Here is a 23271-nt window from a genome sequence, read left to right as displayed (position 1 = left end):
CTAAACCTTTCTATTTGGCTTGCATTGCGAGATAATAAAAACCAGGCCAGGCACGGTGGCTCACACCTATAATCGCAGCACTTTGGGCAGCTGAGGCAGGCAGAGTACTTGAGGCCAAGAGTTCAAGACCAGCCTGGTCAACATGGCGAAACCCCATCTCTACTAAAAATACAAAAATTAGTCAGGCGTGGTGGCACACTCCTGTAATCTCAGCTACTCGGGAGGCCGAGACACGAGAACTGCTTGAACCTGGGAGGCGCAGGTTGCAGCGATCCGAGATCATGCCACTGCACTCCAGCCTGGCGGGGACAGAGCGAGACTCTGTCTCATAGATATACAGATAGACAGCAGGCAGGCAGACAGACAGAAAGCAAATACCAAATGACAATGGGAACTTGCTTCAAAACAGCAATAAAAACCTTCCAAAGAGAATGCTGTCATGACCAATATGTAAACATGACTCTTCTCCAACCCAGGAAGAACGTTAACAGCAAATGAGATTCTGCCATTTAAGCAAATGCACCTAAGTGCTCTCAAACACAATGGGCCCTTGAACAACACAGGTTTGAACTGCAACCGAGTCCATTTATATATGGGTTTTCTTCTACCTTTGACACTTCGACAGAAAGACCAACCCTCCCTATTTCTCCTCCTCTTCCTCAGCCTACTCAAGATGAAGATGAGGATGAAGACCTTTATGATGATCCACTTCTACTTAAGGAATAGTAAATGTATTTTCTCTTCCTTATGATTTTCTTAATAGCATTTTCTTTTCTCTAGCTCACTTTATTGTAAGAATATAGTATATAAGGCATATAAAATACATATATATGTTAATTGACTATGTTGTAAGTAGAGCTTCTGGTCAATAGTAGGCTGTTAGTAGTTAAATTTTTGGGAAGTCAAAACTTATACATGAATTTTCTACTGTGTGGTAGAGTGAGGGTGTTGGCACCCCTAATCCCTCTATTGTTCAAAGGTCAACTATATAAAACAAATTCTATTTCTGGCAACATGGTCAAAAACCAAATCCTAAAATGGATGAGAAAATAGGAAGAACAGAAATTAAATTATATTTTATCAAAAAAACAGCTGTAATATAACCCAACCTGATTCATCTTGTCTTGAATGATAAAAATCCAACATTACAACATGGTTAATCATCATTAAAATATAAAATAAAGCATATATGAGACAGGCAAATTTCCATCTTTCTAAAGACTATTGTCTCAGAATAACAGTTCAGCAAACTGACAGTCATCAACATTCTGTATAACTTATAAATAGTCTAAGAGCTAATGCTAGTTTTTAGTAAATATAAGGGGAAAAGTGACTAATTTAAATATCTTTTGAGATAACCTATTCAGAATATCTGCCATCGTGCTAGGAAAAATAAGTTTCTATTCATTAATCATCCTCAGCTAACTTTCTACATGACATGCAAATGCACTATAGAGCAGTAGGCTGAATATACAGCAATCCCTAGGTGACAAAGGACTAAAAGAAAAGAAGCTAAGTTACTTGTTTAAAGTGATTCAGCAAGTTAGCAGCAAATCCCAATGTTCCTTCTTCCAATTGTCACTACCTCCCATAAGCCAATCATTATCAAAACTAATCAAGACTGAATAAACATTACCAACAAAGGAGGCAGCAAACAATTAAGACCCCTAGACACAGATTTGAAGTATCTCCAAAATTTTAACAACTCAAAGGGCAAATTAAATGAACAGCCGCTACTTGTGAGCATCTTCCCACACTTCAAAATCCAAGCCAATACATCTGGATTTTGTGCAACTATTTTCTTTCTTTCTACAAATGTCACACTGATAAATCTAAGAGTACTCTTCCACTGGAATACTTTGGTTACGTTCAGCATACCTTACCTGATCAAAAAGTTCAGTACCATCTGATCCTGCTGCTCTCATTAGTTCATCTTCTCCACCAGGATGATACTCCATATAAGGGCTGACATTATAAACGAAACCTGTATCAAAGCAAGCAGAAAAAATATCCTAAATGAACTTCTCAAAAATTGTAAAACTTATAAATAAAAGTTTCAATGCATCTTTCCAAGTACATTCCATTTAATTAATCACTGTTATTTCAAAGTATCAAGAATTAACTGTAAAGGATCTGAGATTTCATCATATTTGCAAGCAAACAACTTAATCTGCCACTTTCATGGGTCCTAGCAGATAACAAGAGACTCCTAGGTCAGAGACAAAGAAGAGTTTAGCACCCACATCAAGAGCAGTAGTCAGAATATAAGTATTTGTGTCAGTTCACTGAACCCGAATTCCCAAGAGTGCTACGTGAAGAGGGCCAGGTAATACCTGCACACTCAATGTGCGGCATTACAGGAGAGGAACTCTTGAGCTCAGGAAACTTGGATCTTTTACAAGCATGCCTGCCCTTGTTCCTGAGGGAGATATTTACTATACAGAAGAGTAAGCAAATCTGTGCTTTGTTCTAGAGGGAGACAGTAACATTCAAGGCTGTTCACAATGCAAATATCCTTTAAAAGACTGTCCAAAAAGACAGTGCCTCTGATCACAAGATGTGCAGAAATGCAAAAGAAAATTGCCTCCCAACACAAAGAAATGAAATACTGTGTATACAATCTTTGAAAGTACACACACACATGCAGAGAGAGAGAGAGAGAGAGAGAGAGAGAGAGAGAAAAGTGACTACTACACAGTCATAACATTTCCACTATTGCCCTGGTAGAAGAATCTGATGAAAAAAGAATCAAGTTCTAATCCACGTTTCTGATCATCTCAGCAAAGGTTAAGCAATGGTGACCACTTAGGCAAACTCTGTGAAAAGGAAGCCCAACTCTTCTCAAAGATTATTATTCAGATTTTAATCTTTTTGTCTTCTCCAAGTATTTCTTTCATCTATTCAACTGTTATTTATTTTTATGTTTTAAGAAAGAGGAATAGGGAACAACAAATACAAAACATCTCAATGCATAGCTCTCCCAAGGAAGTTGCTTTTTCATTCTTGAAAACTAGATAGATACTAGACAAATCTAGCCCTAAAGACATCACAAAAGTGCAGTAAGAACAACTGGCTTTTTAAAAAATATCCAGGACTATTTCCTCTTTATATGATGACTTTCATGAATTTAAATAACCTCAGATAACTTTAAATATTCATCCTTATATAACAATCTTGAAAGGAAAAGATAGAGATTGATTTCAAGACCAAGAAAAGTTACTGCAGTTTTTTGGACCAGCCAGATTGATTTTAGAAATACACCAATCAGTCCAGATTTCTCTATAAAATCTCTTAAAGGTAAGCACAAAAGCGAAGTATAATCACAGAATTTTTTTCAGCAGCATTCCAAGTAAGTCTGAACAAAACTAGTTAAGCTCCCTCTTTTTTCCTTCCCCATATGCCTAGAGTCTCACAAGATTTAGAAGAATTTTTTCCCATTGTTTAATGCTCCAAAATCCAGAGACCAAAAATGTGAGTGGTAATGATTAAGATCTGAATTATTCCCAATAGGTTTTTTAAGACAGAGGATGCCTCCCAAGCAAGAGTTCCAAGCTTTCTCTACGATCAGTTCCTGACTGGAGTTGCTACAGTTTCTCAAGAAGAAGAAATCTACAACCCATTATCATTTGTGATGGAATTTCATGAGTTTCAGCAACCAGCTTTTCCGGCAGCTTAAACAGCTATCCATGATGAGCACATAAAGCCTAAAACATTCCATACATGTTCTCTGCTAACCTGCTAGCCCTTTACATTGACCCTTATACTGTCACAGTCTTGTCTTTCTTTCTGATAGGGGCTAGGATCACTCTGTGGACGTGAAGAGCATCCCATCCTTTCCAGATGAAAAAAGCTAGGAATGTCTATCCCTTACTACAAGGAATTAACACTGTTAAATAGTGTCTCAGTCCAAGATGCATTAGATCAAAAAGCACTAGGCTGTGTTAGTAATTTGCTAATTATGAAACTTAAACCTAGCCCCCAAACAGAACAGGTGCACTTCTTCTGATTCAGAGCCTCTTCTTTGCTCTTTCTCTCCTTCCTTCTTATCTCCCTTTTTTCCTTTTCAGAAGTATTTCCGAACAACTAAAAACTTAGACCCCTGGACGTGGCAGAGAAACACAAACACACAAAAAACAAACTTTATGCTTTTTCTTCATGCTTTATTATATAGGTGTACCTCAGAGATATTGCAGGTTTGGTTCCAGAGCACTGCAGTAAAGCAAATAAAGCAAGCTACACTCATGTTTTGGTTTCCCAGCGCATATGAAAGTTATGTTTAGGCCAGGCATGGTGGCTTATGCCTGTAATCCCAGTAGTTTGGGAGGTCAAGGCAGGAGGATTGCTTGATGCTAGGAGTTCAAGACCAGTCTGGGCAAACTAGTGAGATCCTGTCTCTACCAAAAAAAAAAAAAAATTATCCAGGCATGGTGGAATGTGCCTGTAGTACCCCTGCTACTCAGGAGGCTGAGGTAGGCGGATAGCTTGAACACAGAAGTGTGAGGCTGCAGTTAGCCATGATCATGCCACTACACTCCAGCCAGAAAAACAGTGAGGCCCTGTCTCTAAAATAAATAACAGATGTTTATGCTATATTGTTGTCTATTAAGTGTGTAATAACATTATGTCTAAGACACTAATGTACAAACCTTTACTAAATATGCTGTGATAAAAATGCTAACATCGTCCGAGCCTTAAGTGAGTTAAACAGTTTGCTGGTGAAGGGTCTTGCCTTGATGTTGATGGCTGCTGACTGATCAACATGTTGGGTACTTAAGGCTGAGGTGGTTGTGGCAATTTCTTAAAATAAGTCAGCAGTAAAGCTGGCCATTCAACTGACTCGACCTTTCATGAGAGATTTATCTGTAGCATGCAATGTTGTCTGATAGCATTTTACTCACAGTAGAACTGCTTCCAAAACTGACGTCAATCCTCTCAAACCCTGCTGTTGTTTTACCAACTAAGTGCATGTAATATTCTAAATCCTCAGTTGTCATTTCAACAATGTTCACAGTATCTTCCACCAGGAGTAGATTCCATCTCAAGAACCACGATCTTTGCTCATCCCCAAGAAGCTACTCTTCAACCATTCAAGTTTTATCACACAGCAATTTCAGTCACATCTTTGGGCTCCACTTCTAATTCTAGTTCTCTAGCTGCTGTCACATCTACAGTGACTTCCTCCACTGAAGGAGGAACCCTTCAAAGTTACCCATGAAGGTTGGAATCACCTTCCTCCAAACTCCTATTAATGTTGATACCTCGACCTCCCCTCATAAATCACAAATGTTCTTAATGGCCCAGAATGGTGAATCTTTTCCAGAAGATTTTCAATCTACTTTTCCCAGATCCATCAGAGGAATCACTATCTATGGCAGTCATAGCCTTATAAAATGTGTTTCTTAAATAAAAAAACTTGAAAATCAAGATGACTCCTTGATTGATGGGCTGCAGAATGGATGCCATGTTAGAAGGTGATACAGTTTGTATATCTGTCCCAGCCCAAGTCTCATGGTGAATCGTAATCCTCAGTGCTGGAGGTGGGGCCTGGTGGAAGGTGTCTGGATCATGCGGGCAGATATCTCATAGCTTGGTGCTGTCTTCATGATAGTTCTCACAAATCTGGTCATTTAAAAGTGTGTGGCACCTCCACCCCTCCTCTTTCTTTTTCTTGCTTCTGCTTTTGCTATGTGATGTGCCTGCTTCTGCTTTGCCTCCTGTCATGAGTTAAAGCTCTCTAAGACTTCTCCAAGAAGCCGATGCCAGCACTGTTTCCTGTACAGCTTGCAGAACCATGAGCCAATTAAACTTTTTTTCTTTATATATACCTAGTCTCAGGTATTTATTTACAGCAATGCAGGAACAACTTAATAAAGAAGGCATGATGTACACTGCTATCAGACCTCTTGGGTGACCAGTTGCATTGTCAATGAGTAATAATTTGAAAAGAATCTTTTTTAATGAGCAGTAGGTCTCAACACTGAGCTTAAAATATTCAGTAAACCATGCTATAAACACTGATGTACTGTCATCCAAGCTTTGTTGTCCCATTTATAGAGCACAGGCAGGGTAGACTTAGCATAATTCTTTAGGGCCCTAGGATTCTTGGAATGGTAAATGGACACTGACTTCAAGTCACCAGCTGCATTAGGCCTTAACAGAGAGTCAGACTGTCCTTTGAAGCTTTGAAGCCAGGTATCCCCTCTCTAGCTGTGAAATTCCTACGTGTCATCTTCAGCCAATAGAAGACTATTTAATCTACATGGAACATGTGTTGTTTCGTGTATTCACCAACATCACTGATCTTAGCTAGATCTTCTGGATAACTTGCAGCAGCTTCTGTATCAGCACTCGATGCTTCACATTGCACTTTTATGTTATGAAGGTGGCTTATTTCCTTAAACCTCATGAACCAACCTTTGCTAGCTTCTAACTTTTCTTCCACAGCTTCCTCACCTCTCTCAGACTTCCTAGAATTGAAGACAGTTAGCATTCTGCTCTAAATCAGGTTTTGGCTTAAGAGAGTTGTGGCAGGTTTAACCTATCCACATCACTAAAGCTTTCTCCATATCACCAACAAGGCTGTTTTGCTTTCTTGTATCATTCATATGCTTACTGGGATAGCACTTTTAATTTCCTTCAATAACTTTTCCTTTGCATTCACAGCTCAGCTAACTGTGCGGCACTTAGTGGCGTAGCTTTCAGCCTTTTTCAGCTTTCAACATGCCTTTCTCACTAAACTTAATCATTCCTCGTTTTTTATTTGAAGTGAGAGATATATAACACTTCCTTCACTTGAACACTCAAAGGCCAATGTAGGGATATTAATTGTCCTAATTTCAATATTGTTGGGTCTCAGGGAATGGAGTGGCCCAAGGAGAGGGAGAGACAGAAATTGTCAGTCGGGGAAGTAATGAGAACATATACATTTGTCCATTCAGTTTACCATCTCATATGGGCTCAGTTTGTGGCACTCCAAAACTATTACAATAGTTAACATCAACATCACTGATCACAGACCATCATAAGAGATACAATAATAATGAAAAAGTTTGCAAGAACTATCAAAGTGTGACACAGAGACATGAAATGAGCACAGGCTCTTAGGAAAATGGTGCCAAAAACTTGTTAGACACAGAGTTGCCACAAATCTTCAATTTGTAAAAAAAATCCATTACCTGCAAGGTACAATAAAGTGAAGGACAACAAAAGAAGGTATGCCTGTACTCTATTTGTACCATACATGGCTTTTAGAAATCAAATCTCTCATGTGCAAGGTTCTAGCCTTCTATGAGTTCCACCTGGTTTTTAGAAACTAATTTTGAAACCATCTAAAATTTCCCAATGACACAATTTTAATTTATTCCCACATCTCTAATTGCTCTGGTGTGGCAGATCTGAGCATCCAATTACTCATTAAATATAAATTAATAATAATTATGGGCCAACAGACATAATCTCAAATTGATACTAGGTTCTTAGTGAGTTCTGTAAAACCTATCCTAATAATAACATTAAGAGCAAAAATGGGCTTAAACAGATTCATGAAACACCAATCTCCCACGGTGCAAAACTGGACTGTAACTAAGGACTCCTGGTCACAATCCAACTGGTATTTTTAGATCACTGACATGGGTGATCTTCACTGGTAAAGGGGGGATTCAGGGAGACAGCCTATCTATCCATCCACCCATCCATCCATCCATCCATCCATCTATCCATTCACCCACCCACCCATCCCCTTTTTTATGCTGAAACTTTTTTTGTGTGTGTTTTGTTTTTTAAACTCTAACCAAGAACAGACAAAGGACTGACTGAGAACTGTTCAGAAGAGCCACTTATTAAAAGTAAAATACAATGGTTGTATTAGGAAGGTATACTCCAATGTTTAAACAAATCATTTTTAAACCCCCTAGCAATATTAGGGGTACGCTGTATAGCTAATTCATCATAGCAGAGACGCAGCACAATTTAAAACACATATTCAGAACAACAATTACACTGAGTTTCCCTAGGCAATGTATTGGTAGTACCTGTTCTTAACATTTTTTTCATACTAAATTACCTCTTTTGTGTTATATCTGGAATTCTGAGCTCTCAAACAAGTTATCTGAATAAAAATTACCCATTTTAAAATTACCATTTAGTACTTTGTAATGTCAGAAATGTATACTTCAAAATCACAGAATGATAGTCTTAAAGACTAGAACTTTAAGGCAATTTTTAGCCTCATCCAGTACAGTCTTTATCTCTATAGTATCTTACAGACAGAGCATCATGCAGCATCTGCTTGAACAGATCCAGTGCCTAGTAGCTCACCACTTTTTTTAAAAGCTCAGTTCAAGGCTATCATTTTATACCTAGAAACGAATACTGCCTTTTATACAGAAAGAATTCCTTCTCTCTTGAAAACACTGCCTATAGTTTTCATTTGTGCATTTTATATTTATTTGTTCTTAATTTAACTCCAATTGCCTCTGATAAAGACTGTGGGCATCCTACAATAAAATACTTAAATGTGAAAGTGTGTGTGTAAAAACTTTAAAAACCCACAACAAAATGTGTATTAGAAAAGAAAGGATACCAGTTGTCTAACCTCACTAACTGTTACTGTGAGCATTTAATATAGTCCTGAACTTCCTAACAGCCAAGGCCAACGGAGACACTAGTAACAGTGGTCTCATTATCTAATTTTAAAAATTATTAAAAATAAAACAGACAAAGAAGACTCATTAGGTCATTAGTTCTTTAAAAGGGAGTAACTCTTGATATTGTGAAGAATTATGAGTCCTTATAAAGGGAACACTAATCACATAACAGATACTACAATTTAACAGTACACAGAAACATTCCTCAGGTGGCATTACTCTCATCCTCCCTAACCCTAGGTAACCACTAGTCTACCTTCTGTCTCTATAGATTTGCATATTCTGGAAATTTCATATAAATGGGATCATACAATATGTGGCCTTTGTGACTAACTTCTTTCAATTAGCATAGTGCCTTCAAGGTTCAACCATAATGTTGCATGTATCAGTATTTTTTCTTTTTCTGGATGGACAGTATTTCTTCTATGGATATACCACATTTTATTTATCTATTTATCAGTGGATGAGCATTTGGGCTGGGTCCACTTTGCTACTGTTTAAATATTTGTCCCCTCTAAAGTTTATGTGGAAATTTAATCCCCAATGTGGCAGTACTGAATGGCAGGGCCTTTACGTCATTGGGTCATGAGGGCAGATTCATGAATTAATGGATTAGTGGGTTCATGGGAGTAGGACTGGTGGCTTTATGAAAGAGGAAGAGAGACCTGAGCTTGCATGCTCAGCCCCCTTACCACAGGATACCCTATACTGCATCAGGATTCTGCAGGGAGTCCCCACCAGCAAGAAGGCTCTCACAAGATGTGGCCTGTTGACCCTGGACTTCTCAGCCTCTGTAACTGTAAGAAATAAATTCCTTGTCTTTACAAATCACCCAGTTTCAGGTATTCTGTTATAAGCAGCAGAAAATGAACTAAGGCACAGTTTTTGGCGATCATGAAGAATGTGCTATTAATGTTCATGTACAAGCTTTTGTGTGGACTTACATTTTTGTTTCTCTTGAGTATATATAACTAAAAGTAAATTTGGTGGGTCACAGAGTATTCTATATTTAACCTTTTCAGGCACTGCCAGACTGTTTCCCATTCTTACCAGCAACAGACAGAGCCTCCCAATTCAGAGAGCTCTTTTTTAGTCACTATTCCAACTCTCCACAGAGAAGAAAAGCCATCTATAGAACCTGAATCACCACATTACAAATAGCTCAGAAGACCGAATTCAGAACTGGATTACAGCATGCTCCAACTTAATCTCACACCCAGTTCTACATGATAGGGTTTGGTTAAAGGCAGCACAATGTAAGACTAAAGCAACATTTTATAACTACTAATCTATCTTCTAGATGAAGTTCCCACAAATTTTCAGGTTAGGTAACCATACATGTGAACCATAACAGCTCACCAATAAGGAGTGAACTGTATCACTATGGTTCAGGCCACACACATCCACTAATTAATACTTTTTCAGGCCGGGCGCGGTGGCTCAAGCCTGTAATCCCAGCACTTTGGGAGGCCGAGGCGGGCGGATCACAAGGTCAGGAGATCGAGATCATCCTGGCTAACACGGTGAAACCCCGTCTCTACTAAAAAATACAAAAAACTAGCCGGGCGAGGTGGCGGGCGCCTGTAGTCCCAGCTACTCGGGAGGCTGAGGCAGGAGAATGGCGTGAACCCAGGAGGCGGAGCTTGCAGTGAGCTGAGATCTGGCCAGTGCACTCCAGCTTGGGTGACAGAGCGAGACTCCGTCTCAAAAAAAAAAAAAAAAAAAAAAAACTTTTCATTTCTTCTTTGTTTACTTCTGTAAGTCAGAGAGTCTCAAAATATGATCTAGGGACTCCTGAGGGAGTTTAAGACCTTTTTGGTGGCTCAAGGTCAAAAATTCTTCATTAGTAAATTAACTAAGATAACTTCATAGTAATACTAAGATATTATTTGTCTTTTTCTATTCTCATTCTTTCACAAGTGTAGCATTTTCAAGATACTACATGACAAATAAGATAGAATATCGAACATGCCATGAGAATACAGTCGTCATCTATAAAGCCACACATTAAAGATTATTTGCCAAAATGTAAAACAATGCTGCTTTTCTGTTTTTCATAAACATAGGTACTATTTATAACATAGTGGGCTATTTGTAAAATTATTTTAAAATTCTTTACATTTCTTAATTTTGAAAGATAAATATCAATAGATATGCCATAAACAATAGCCCTTTGGAGTCTTCAACAATTTTAAAAGAGTAAAGACATTTTAAGACCAAAAAGTTTGAGAACCACTGCTGTAAGTAAAAGTTGTATTTCTGTAATAAGATTTAAAAATAATTTTGGGTTTTGAAATTCAAACAAATATTTAACTCCAAAAGCCCATTATATTCATTCAACAAAAATTCATTTAATGTCTATCATGTATGTACCAAATATGCCAGTATACTGTAATATTCTTGCAATTATTCACCACTGTTCATTTCCTGTCTACAAAATAAATGAGGGGAAAAGATGTGTTCACGTGATAAAATTATGGCATATTTCACTGTATTCAAATGCACAGGTCGATTGTTACAACTACTGTGACTACTTTGCCATCTTGTGTTCAGTAAAGAAATTGCACATTACTATAATTACTTCCTGTCAATTACTTCCTGTCAACTGCTGAGGAAAGGTGTTAAAATATGCAACTGTGGTTGAGGATTTTAATTCTACCCCTCAATTCTATCAATGTTAGCTTCATTCCTTTTCAATCTTTGCTATCACAGGCATAAACAGTTTTCCTAATTAAATGACCCTTTTTATCATTTTAAAATGTCTTTATCTCTGGTAAGATTCTTTGCTTCATAATCCTTTTTATCAGATATTAATATAGTCCAACCAATAACAAAACTTACTAGCTGGATAGCGTACTTTTTCCCAAACATTTACTTTAGCCTATTTGTGTTTTTAAAGTATATCTCTTATAGACATCATGTAATCAGGTCTTGATAATACATCTACACATGGGTGCACACAAAGAGATAATCTCTATCTTATCTATAATTAAGATAATTATCAATAATCATTATAATTACATTATATTTAATTATAAACTATCATTTAAAATAGTTTTAATTGGAGTGCTTGATTCATTTACACTTAATTATTAATGTGGGAGATTTTACTAATCTCCCTCCCAGCCCCAAGTTTTCTGTCATATGTCTTGGTTTCTCTTTCCCTGCCTTCTTTTGGGTTAACCAAACTTTTTTTAGAATTTCATTTAATCGATTGCCTTTTTGGCCTTCCTCTTTAAATTACTTTTTAAGTGCTTGTTCTAGGAACTGTAGTATATATCCTCAACTTCTGCCTGCTTACTTAAGAGTTAATATTGTATGCCTTCCCATGTAATGTAAGAACCATTTACTGCTCTCTAACTCCTATCCTTTAACTCCACAGTACAATGTTATAACTTTTATAGTCATGTATTTTTATACATGTATTTTTATAAAATGAAGAGGACAAAAAGTAGTATTTTCTCTTATTCACATATTTACCACCTCCTAAATATCTGAACTTCTATCTGGTATCACTACCTTTCAACCTGATGAACTTCTTTTAGCATCTCTTATATTGTAGGTCTACAGGTAATAAATTTCCAGTTTTGGTTTATCTGAAAAAGTCTTTACTTCATCTTTATCCTTAAAGAATTCTGTCTCTGTATGGGTATAGAATTCAGGGTTGATGCTGTTACTTTTTCTTCAGCAGTCGTTTTTACTATTTCCTACTGTGTTTTCTCTGGCATCTTTCAAGATTTTCTCCTTATTTGTTAGCTTTTAGCACTTTTAAATAGGATGTGCCTAGATGTTATTTTCTTTGTATTGATTATGTTTAGATTTGCTAAGCCTCTGAATTTACAATTTATGTCTCTCACTAAATTTGTAAAATATATGGCCACTATTTCTTCAAATATTTTTCTGCCCCATTTTAAAATTCCTCTCCTTCTAGAATTCCAATGACACATTTATTAAACATTTTTATTTTGTCTGATAGGCCCCTTAGTCCCTGTTCATTTTATTTCTGATAATTTTCCTGTCTGTTCTTCAGATCGACATTTCTATTCATCTATCTGCAAGTTCATTAAGTCTTTTCTATGTTACCTCCAATCTGCTATTAAGATCATTCAACAAATATGTTACTTCATATATTTTTCAATTCTAGATTTCTATTTTTTAGTTTCTATTCTTCTGAGAGTTTCTATTTTTTATTCATTATATCCATATATTATTTTGTTTGTTTGTTTTTTGAGATGGAGTATCACTCTGTCGCCCAGCCTGGAGTGCAGTGGCGCGATCTCGGCTCACTGTAACTTCCGCCTCCCAGGCTCAAGTGATTATCCTGCCGCAGCCTCCTGAGTAGCTGGGACTACAGGTGTGGGCCACCATGCCCTGCTAATGTTTTGTATTTTTAGTAGAGACGGGGTTTTACCATGTTAGCCAGGATGGTCTCTATCTCCTGACCTCATGATCTGCCCGTCTCAGGCTCCCAAACTGCTGGGATTATAGGCATTAGCCACCGCGCTGGGCCTATATCATATATCCTTTAACTTACTTAGTACAGCTATAAATAGTGCTTTAAAATACTTGCGAACTAAGTTCAACATGTGGATCATCTCAGAGTCAGACTCCAATAACTGCCTTTTCTCTTGAGTACATCTGGTAACTTTGTATTATATTCTGACCCTATAAATATGTTGTAGAAACGTCGGATTCTGTAATATTCCTGCAAAGATTATTGACTGTTTTAGTAGGCAATTAACTTGACTGGACACGACTCCAAACTGTTGACCCTTTGCTGGGGTGAAAATGAAGCCTCTGTTCAATGTTTTTAGCCTTCAGGTAGCTTAGAGTCTGTCCCATATACAAGATTTATACAGTTTATACCCTTCTCTGAATCTTTTTCTGGATTTTCTCCCTCATTTTCCAGTTACTGCAGATGCCCCAACTTCTGACATCTAGTTATTCAAGCCAGTAAGACTTTGAGTCTCCACCTGAGTTTTCACCTTCACAGCACCAACACACACATAACCTCAACTTCAATGCCATAAAAAATGGGAAACTCACACAGCGACATCCCTTCTTCTATATATAGATGACTGTTACCCTCTAGTTTCTATCTGCTTTTGGTTATGCACCAGTATCTTTAGAGAGGATTTTAAAATATTTTATCTGAGTTTATAGTTGGCATTTCCTGGAGTCTTGGTCTAATAGGAGATAATCAACTATAACCACTGAAACTCTACATATTATTTTAGAACACTTGGCAATAAAACTTGCCAACTTCAATGAAGACAAAATGGAAAATAAATTAATGAAAGATAAATTGATTTTATAATAATTTAAAGTAAATGTGGTCTCAGTATACTCAAGAATGGTAACTAGAAAGGTTTAAAGGCTGTTAGGACAATAGAGAATTTAGGGCTTCTGAATTAAAAGCGTTAATTTGTTTCCCACACGCCTGAAAACTTTCTAAAATGACTGTAAATGATAAATAAGATGTAAAATCACAGAGCTACAGAAATCAGAAGAGATGATAGCAACTAAGTTCTAGAAGCCTGAAAACCAAATGGATGAATAATAACATACTTAGAAGAATGAAGAAAGATGAAAATAAAGCTTATGTATAAGGTGGAGAGGAACTCCTATAAAAACCGATTTGTTAACAGAACCCCAAAAGGTACAGGAATTAGAGATTCCAAGTAGTTCTGAAAGTCATAGTGTCGGAAGGTATCAAATTCAATATAAGAAGCAGTATGAGACTGGGTGTTATGGCTCACGCCTGGTAATCCCAGCACTCAGGGAGACTAAGGAGTGGCGGACTGCTTGAGGACACAAATTCGAGACCATCCTGGGCAACAAAGCAAGACACTATCTCTATAAAAAATTTAAAAATTGGCCAGGCATGGTGGCATGCACCTGTAGTCCCAGCTACTCAGGAGGCTGAGGCGGGAAGACCACTTGAGCTCAGGAGTTTGAGGCTGCAGTGAGCTAGTACTGTACCACTGCACTCCAGCCTGGGTAACAGAGCAAGACCCTGTTTCTAAAGAAAAAAAGCAAGCAAGCAAGAAAGAAAAAAAGGTAGTATAATCCCCAAATCCTCTCTGGCATATCCCATATAACCAAGCAACAACCCTCCTACCCAACCCTGTGAGAAGTGTAGGTGTGCTCTCTGGAGAAGATAAACCAGAGAGACATTACACTCAGGGGAACAGACATACTTGAAGTGAGGAAGGGGATAAACTAAAAACAAGAAGCAAAAAGTCTACATGTCAAAACATTATGATCCACCTCCTACCACTATCACCCATTCCTAAACAGCTCCCAGGACACTTATTTGCAGATAACTGTAGGAGTCTTCTTAGTAAGAGTAGACCAGTCCAACATTGATGCCAATGCAGGAGGAAAAATATTTTTAAATAGCTACCTCCTTAATAAATAGAATGTGATAAAGGTCTCTAAGCACTTCAGAGGACTAGGCATAATTATCAAAGATCATCTTATGTGACATTATTAGCACTATGAAAAAGAGCCCTGACATTTAACTGAAAGGAAATTGACCAGTAAAAGCATAAAAAATTAATCAGCAATCTAAGCAATCAGTTACACTCAAATGTTCTGAAAAAAACTTATAAACTTCTCCCAGGCAGACTAGAAGTCATTAGCAATAGCCACATTTACAATAATTATATCAGATTTACAACTTACATCAATATTACACAAGTATTATCTTAAAAAACAGATCAGTTTCCCTGCCTTCCTCCATGTCTTTTCAATTCCATGGGTTCATTTTCCTGACTGTCTATGCCTTAGGTTTAACAGTGACAGTTAGCAGCACTTAACTACCTTTGCTATTAGTCACTTGGATGGAAAAAAAATTAAAGCCAATGAGTCCTTCTGCTCTTGGCTATTTCCTATTTTCCAAAACAAGCCAGCTGCAAAGATTCATTAAGATAAAATAAACTTGGCCAGGCGCGGTGGCTCACACCTATAATCCCAGCACCTTGGAAGGCCAAGGCCGGCGGATCACGAGGTCAGGAGATCGAGACCATCCTGGCTAACACGGTGAAACTCCGTCTCTACTAAAAATACAAAAAAATTAGCCGGGTGTGGTGGCAGGCACCTGTAGTCCTAGCTACTCGGGAGGCTGAGGCAGGAGAATGGTGTGAACCTGGGAAGTGGAGCTTGCAGTGACCCGAGATTGTGCCACTGCACTCCAGCCTAGGCGACAGAGCAAGACTCCCTCTCAAAAAAATCAATCAATCAATAAAATAAAATAAACTTAAGAAGTAGATTGTATGTTCCCATCACAAAAAATGATAAATATTTGAGGTGATCAATAGCTAAATACCCTGATTTGATCGTTACACAATGTACACATGCACTAAGATGACATAATGGTAGCCCATAAATATGTACAATTATGTGTCAATAAAAAATTAAAATTTAAAAAGTGGGAAAAAAGTAGAAAGCCACAAGAAAACACTGCTCTCACTCTTAACAAAAAGGCAGACAATTCATTAAAAATCATAAAATTTTGAGCCCATCAGAGAGATGAGGTCATAAGGCAGCCAGATGATCAAAATTCCAAAGGGTGACACGCCCCTCTGAGGAGATGAAGCACATAAACCATTTCAGCTTCAGCAGACCACAGAAAAATGAGACGTCACCATAAAACAACTGAAATTTTAACAAACTTTAAGGGCCAAATATGCACTAGAGCCAATTTAGAATCCCTGAGAACCTCAGACACAAGGGGATTCTGTCCCTACTTGCCAACTCTTTTTTCATAATCTTTCACCTCTTGAGATGCTCATGAGAAATACTACAGGCAAAGCAGACCTGAGAAAGGCCCACTGGTAGCACAGCTGTGTAATACCTGCAGCAAGACTGGAGGGTAGTAGCAAGAGTACAAAGAAAAGTCCATCCACACTTAAGGCCTACAGGAGTACAAGGTGTTAAAGAGCTACTGCCAGTGTAAAGGGAAAATTTCACCCACACCACAGATCCAATCTTGAGGCAAAAGCCATCTATTGATGAGAAGGGGCAATAAAGCCTCCCACCCCTGGTCTTGTACTGACAGGAGGCAAAGACTAACTGCTGCTGGAAAGAGTAGAAACACACACTTTCCCTTATCCTGCACTGACACTAGGCAAATCCTAGCAAAATACTGGGAAAGAACAGAAAATGTACTCATACCCAGATTTGGTATGAATACAAACAGTGATACTCCTGCACTGGAAAAGAGACAGGGAAACTGCTCACATCCTAGACCCCTTGCCCTGCCCTCCCTGCCTGATACAAGGCAAAGTCCAGCTGCCACAAAGGGAAGAGGTATGAAACCTGTCTGCATTCTAGATGCTGCATTGAGTAGGATGCAGGGGTTATCTGCCCTTGGGGAAGTACAGAAGCAATGAGAAAGCTCAGCCCCTGGGGCTCAGATGCATAAAACCTGTCTAAGACTGAGGCTGAAACAGGAAAACTGCAAAACCCCTACTGCCCCTACTACAAGTCTTACAGCAAGTAATAAATAACAGCATCTGCCTTTTGGAGAGGGGGAAGAGCAATGGAGAAAGATCCTACAACGATATATAGGGTAAGGTGTCAGCTAAGAGTAGAACAAGAACAATGGGGAAAAAAACCTCTCGCATTGCAGGCCCTGAATTAAAAGCAAGGTAGTAGTGGCCCACCACTGCAGGAATTTGAAGTCTATGGTACACTGATGGTAACGACAGCAAAATACACTCCAAATCTAGCTCAACTACTTACCAGATTGACTTAACCTAACTACATGCCAGGAAAAAAAAAAAAATGTACTACATGTCTGAGTGTAAATACTACTATTCCTCTATATGTAATATGTGACATTCAATCAAAAATTACAAAACACATCTTTTTTAAAAGATAAAACAACTCATTATCAAAAGAGAAAACAGCAACACAACCAGAATGTGTTGGAACTATTAGACAGGCATGTCAAAATACCTGTGATTGATTTTTTTAAATCTAGTGGAAAATGTGGATGACATCTAACAGATGAGAAATTTCCAGCAGAGAGATGGGAACCATAAAACAAAATCTAAAGGAAATACCAAATTGAAAGATATGATATTAGAATGAAGAATTTCTTTAATGGGCTTACTGGCAGACTGGAAATAGAGGAAAGACTCTGAAAATTTAAAGAAAGATCGATCAAATGTATTCAAACATAAACAAAAGGGGAAAGAATGAGAAAATATAATGATGCATCTAAGAACCCTGGGACAATACCAGGTTAACATGTTCATAATTGAAAGCCCAGAGGAAGATGCAGAAGAAATATTTGAAGAGATAATGGCTGAAAATTTCCCAAATTTAATTTGGAGAACCCCAAGCAGGAAAAATACTGGGAAAACCGTATCATAGTCGAACTCCTAAAAAACTAAAAGAAAATCTTAAAGGCAGTCAGAGAAAAAAGAAATCTTACATGCTGCTGTGATTTAGATATTTGTCCCCTCCAAACTTCACGTTGAAATTTGATCCCCAGTGTTGGAGGTGAGGCCTAATGGGAGGGGTTTGGTTCCTGGGGGTAGATCTCTCTTGAACACATTAATGCCCTCCTTTGTGGGAAGTGAGTTCACACTCTGTTAGTCCTGTGAAAGCCGATTGCTAAAAGGAGCCTGGCACATCCTCCCCCACCCACCCACTCCTGCCCTTCCCCTTCTCTCGCCATGTAATCTTTGTACACACTGGCTCCCTTTCACCTTCTACCTTGAGACCCTCACCAGATGCAGATGCCCAATTTGTTTTTGAGATGGAGTCTCGCTCTGCCGCCTAGGCTGGAGTGCAATGGCGCATGGTCTCTGCTCACTACAAGCTCCGCTTCCCGGGTTCACACCATTCTCCTGCCTCAGCCTCCCAAGTAGCTGGGACTACAGGCGCCTGCCACCATGCCCAGCTAATTTTTTCTATTTTTTTTTTTTTAGTAGAGACGGAGTTTCACCATGTTAGCCAGGATGGTCTCAATCTCCTGACCTTGTGATCCGCCCACCTCGGCCTCCCAAAGTGCTGGGATTACAAGCATGAGCCACTGCGCCCGGCCCAGATGCCCAATTTTAAACTTTCAAGCCATCAAGAATCATGAGCCAAATAAACCTTTTTTCTTTATAAATTACCCAGCCTCAGGCATTCCTTTATAGCAACATAAAATGAACTAAGACACATACTACGGGAAAAAAAGAATGATGGCAGAGTTCTCATCTATGCAAACTAGAAGATAGAGTGACATATTTAAACTGATGGGAAAAAGAACACTATCAATCTAGAAATGTATGCCCAATAACAATATATCTTTAAAATGAAGGCAAAATAAAGACATTTCAGAAAATAAAAGTGACAAAATTCATTGCCAACAGATCTGCACGATAAAAAAATGTGGAAAGGGCGTGGCGCAGTGGCTCACATCTGTAATCCCAGCACTTTGGGAGGCCAAGGCGGGCGGATCACAAGGTCAGGAGATCGAGATCATCCTGGCTAATATGGTGAAATCCCACCTCTACTAAAAATACAAAAAATTAGCCAGGCGTGGTGGCACACGCCTGTACTCCCAGCTATCAGGAGGCTGAGGCAGGAGAATCGCTTGAGCCCGAGAGGCGATGGTTGCAGTGAGCTGAGATTGTGCCACTGCACTCCAGCCTGGCAACAGAGCGAGACTCTGTCTTAAAAAAAAAAAAAAAAAAAAAAAGTTAAAGGAAGTTCTTCAGCAGAAATCTGGATCAACAAAAAGGAATAACAAGCACAGAAAATGGTAAAATGTGAGTACATATAAAAGATAATTTTTTAAAATTTTATCTCTTTGAAAGATAAGTAACTATATAAAGCAAAAACAGTAAAATACTGTGAGATTTAGAGCTTATATAGAAGTAAAATGAGTAACAACAACAGCATAAAGCACAGAAAAGGGAAATGGAAGTATATTATTAAAAGGTTATTATACTACATGTGAAACAGTCTATTATTTGAAAGTAGACTGATAAATTAGAAATGTATATCATAAACTCTTAGAGCAACTGCTAAAAAAAGTAAAGAAGTATAAAAAATAACAGTGGAGAAAAAATGGTTTCATTAAAATATAATGATAACTATGCCAACAATGGATGAATCCAGGCAGTTGAAGAATTTATGGAATTCACTGCATCACACTTGCAACTTTTTTGTAAGTCTGAAATTTTTTCAAAATAAAATGCTTAATTAAAAAGTATTTAATGAATGACAAAAATGACCCTTAAGAAATCTTCAATATTTACCCAATCCCCACAGTGTGCAAAGTCTACAAAAGAAAATACAAAGCTATACAAAGGAGAGAAACCATATGAAACCTATCAGGCTGTTGCTTACATTTGAATTAATAGACTATGAATCTATATCAGAGAACTGTCCAGAAATAACAAAGTTTCTTATTAAGGAACTAGTATGTTCCCTAATTCCAGGAGCCAATAATATGGAAACATGAAAAATGAAAGTCCCTCAGCTGGGTTCTATCTTGTGATACCATTAAAATATCCCTACTGTCAGAGGTGTTCGAACCAGAGTGACTCCATTTTGAGAGCGGGCTAGGAAAATAAGGCTCGGACCTGCTGGGCTGAATTCCCAGAAAGTCAGGCATTCCTAGCCTCTAGATGTTTGTGGTTAAGAGAACAAATTAATAGTACCCACTAAACAGACCCAGACTTGGGAGTGTCCAGATATCCTGATACCTGGAGAACAAAAGCATTCCTAATTTTGCTTCAAAGATAATGATATTGATTCTTGCAAAATGTAGTAATTAAGAAAATTAATCCTTTATCACAAACCCTTGTAGCAGAACACATCTCCACATGTGTACAAGCATTGTACCTAGGGTGGATGCGTTCCTCCTCTCACTCTCAGGAACACCCTACTCTGTCCTATAGAGTAGCTGTACTTTCACTACTTTACTTTCTTAATAAACTTGCTTTACTTTGCACTGTGGACTCATCCTGAATTCTTTCTTGCACAAGATCCAAGGATCCTCTCTTGAGGTCTGGATCAGGACCCCTTTCCTGTAACCACAGAAGGGAATATAGTGCAGAAATCCTGACCCAACGGCTACCTTTGGGTAAGTTGTGGTGGTCCTGTAACACTACCATAATGTGGTTTAAAAGTCCTGCACATCCTGTAGTCCCAGCTACTCAGGTGGCTGATGCAGGAGAACTGTTTGAGTCCAGCCTAGGTAGCATAGTGAGACTCAATATCTAAAAAAAAATTAAAATTTTATTTGAATTAAAAAACAAAAAGGCTTGCACATATCAAAATCTACACATGCCTCAAAGAACATTTACTGAACACTAACTGTTAGCTATGCCCTCTGCCAGATGCAAGTGATATAGGGAAAAAAGTGATACATTAGTATCCTGAAACTTAAGAATAAAGACGGCCGGGCACAGTGGCTCACGCCTGTAATCCCAGCACTTTGGGAGGCTGAGGCGGGCAGATCACGAGATCAGGAGTTTGAGACCAGCCTGGTTAACATGGTGAAACCCCATCTCTACTAAAATACAAAAATTAGCTGGGCGTGGTGGCACACACCTGTAATCCCAGCTACTCAGGAGGCTGAGGCAGGAAAATTGCTTGAACCCAGGAGGCAGAGGTTATAGTGAGTCGAGATCGCGCCATTGCACTCCAGCCTGGCGACAGAGTGAGATCTCGTCTCAAAAAAAAAAAAAAAAAAGAGTAAAGACAAAAATAAAAGTGGCCAAAAAATGAAATAGATTTCTAACAGAACGTCTACATACCAGGTACAGAGGAAGAAAGCCTCGGGGAAGAAGCAGTCATTAGGAGGTCGAGTCTAGGTTTTCATAAGATGAAGAGAGACCGAAAGAAAGAAGCTGTTGAAGAACGAAAGCAAAAATTGAAGATGTCAGACAATAAAGGAATAGAGCAAATGGGCCAACCATTATAAAAAAGGCTGGAAAGGCTGATAATGAACACATAAAGGGATAGCCTTAGAAAAAATAAAAGGTCTTAGAAGAATGAGGTCTTTGAGGCCTGGTACAGTGGCTCATTCCCAGCACTTTAGAGGCCAAGGCAGGTAGGATCTGCTTGAGGCCAAGAGATCCAGACTAGTCCTGGGCCCACAGTGAGGCTGGCTCTACAAAAAATATATATATTTTTTTTTTTTAAAAAGTAGCAGCCGTGTTGGTGTGCACCTGTTCCCAGCTACTTGGGAGGCTGAGGTGGGAGGATTACTTGAGCCAGGAGGTTGAGGCCTAGAGTGAGCTAATGATCATGCCACTGAGCTCAGTCTGGAATGACAGAACGGACAACTGTTTCAAAACAGTAAAGAGGGAGGGGAAAGGAGGGAGGGGAGGGGAGGGGAGGGGAGGGGAAAAGGGAGGGGAGGCAGGCCAGGGAAAGGAAGTCTTTGAAGAAGTGTCTGCTCAAGCCTGTATCCCAGCACTTTGGGAGGACAAGACGGGTGGATCACAAGTCGGGGAGATCGAACCGTCCTGGACACAGTGAAACCCATCTCTACCAAAAAAATACAAAAATTAGCGGGCGACGGTGGCAGGTGCCTGTAGTCCCAGCTACTCGGGATGGGGGTGAGGCGGATGGGCGTGAACTGGGAGGCGGAGCTTGCAGTGAGCTGAGATCCCGCCACTGCACTCCCGCCTGAGACGCGAGCGAATACTCCGTCCGTCTCAAAAAAAAAAAAGAAAAGAAAAAAGAAGTGTCTTTCTGATGATAAAGAGAAGACAGAATATGGCTATCACTTCAAGCTCCTTATATTCACTGTAAACACTTTCACGTGTACATAATTTCTTTTATCACAAAGAAACCACACACAAACACACCACCCATCCTTTGCATGCTTTTTCCTAAGCCTGGAATAATGTTCCCATTCCTCTCCTTGCCTAGTTAACTTCCATGTATCCTTCAGATCTCAGCTCAATCTTCTGCCATCTTCACTCAGCACAGCACACCTCTCCTTAACAACACCTAACAGACTGGATTAACACTTTCTGTTCCCCGAGCAGACTGTAAATTCTATGAGAGCACAGCCCATCTCTATTTTAAATTTACCCTGCGGAACCTGGTGTAATGCATAACACATAGCAGACCCTTGAGAAATATTCATTAAATGAATGAACCAACAAAGGAAACTTAAAACCTGTCTTCTCTCTATTTTACGAGCGACAACCACACACAGTCATACAAAAAAAGCAAAAACTAAGTTTCATCAAATTACTAAAGATAAAAACTGTCTCAGAAGGTGGCTCACGTCTGTAATCCCAGCACTCTGGGAGGCTGAGGTAGGTGGATCACTTGAGGTCAAGAGTTCAAGACCAGCCTGGCCAGGGAAACCCCACCTCTACTAAAAATACAAAAAATTAGCCAAGTGTCGTGATGGGTGCCTGTAATCCCAGCTACTTGGGAGGCTGAGGCAGGAGAATCACTTGAACCCAGGAGGTGGAGATTGCAGTGAGCCGAGATCATGCTACTGCACTCCAGGCTGGGTGAGAGAGTGAGACCCTGTCTAAAAAAAAGAAAAAAAGGAGGGGGCGGAGCAAGATGGCCGAACAGGAACAGCTCCAGTCTCCAACTCCCAGCGCGAGCGACACAGAAGACCAGTGATTTCTGCAATTTCAAC

At 39.0% G+C, this 23271-nt stretch overlaps 1 protein-coding gene across 1 annotated transcript in view; it reads right to left on the bottom strand.

Moving 5' to 3' along the window:
* CYB5R4 (cytochrome b5 reductase 4) overlaps window positions 1–23271 on the bottom strand; it is a 108593-nt gene that overhangs the window by 66382 nt on the left and 18940 nt on the right. Inside the window, 1 exon segment of the mRNA XM_017867631.1 lies at window positions 1884–1984. Within this exon segment, the coding sequence (XP_017723120.1) occupies window positions 1884–1984 (101 nt within the window).

The sequence above is a fragment of the Rhinopithecus bieti genome, unplaced genomic scaffold, assembly GCF_001698545.2.
Source record: "Rhinopithecus bieti isolate Rb0 unplaced genomic scaffold, ASM169854v2 scaffold_4552, whole genome shotgun sequence".
NCBI classification, from domain to species: Eukaryota; Metazoa; Chordata; class Mammalia; order Primates; family Cercopithecidae; genus Rhinopithecus; species Rhinopithecus bieti.
This window is presented reverse-complemented; position numbering and strand designations above follow the sequence as displayed.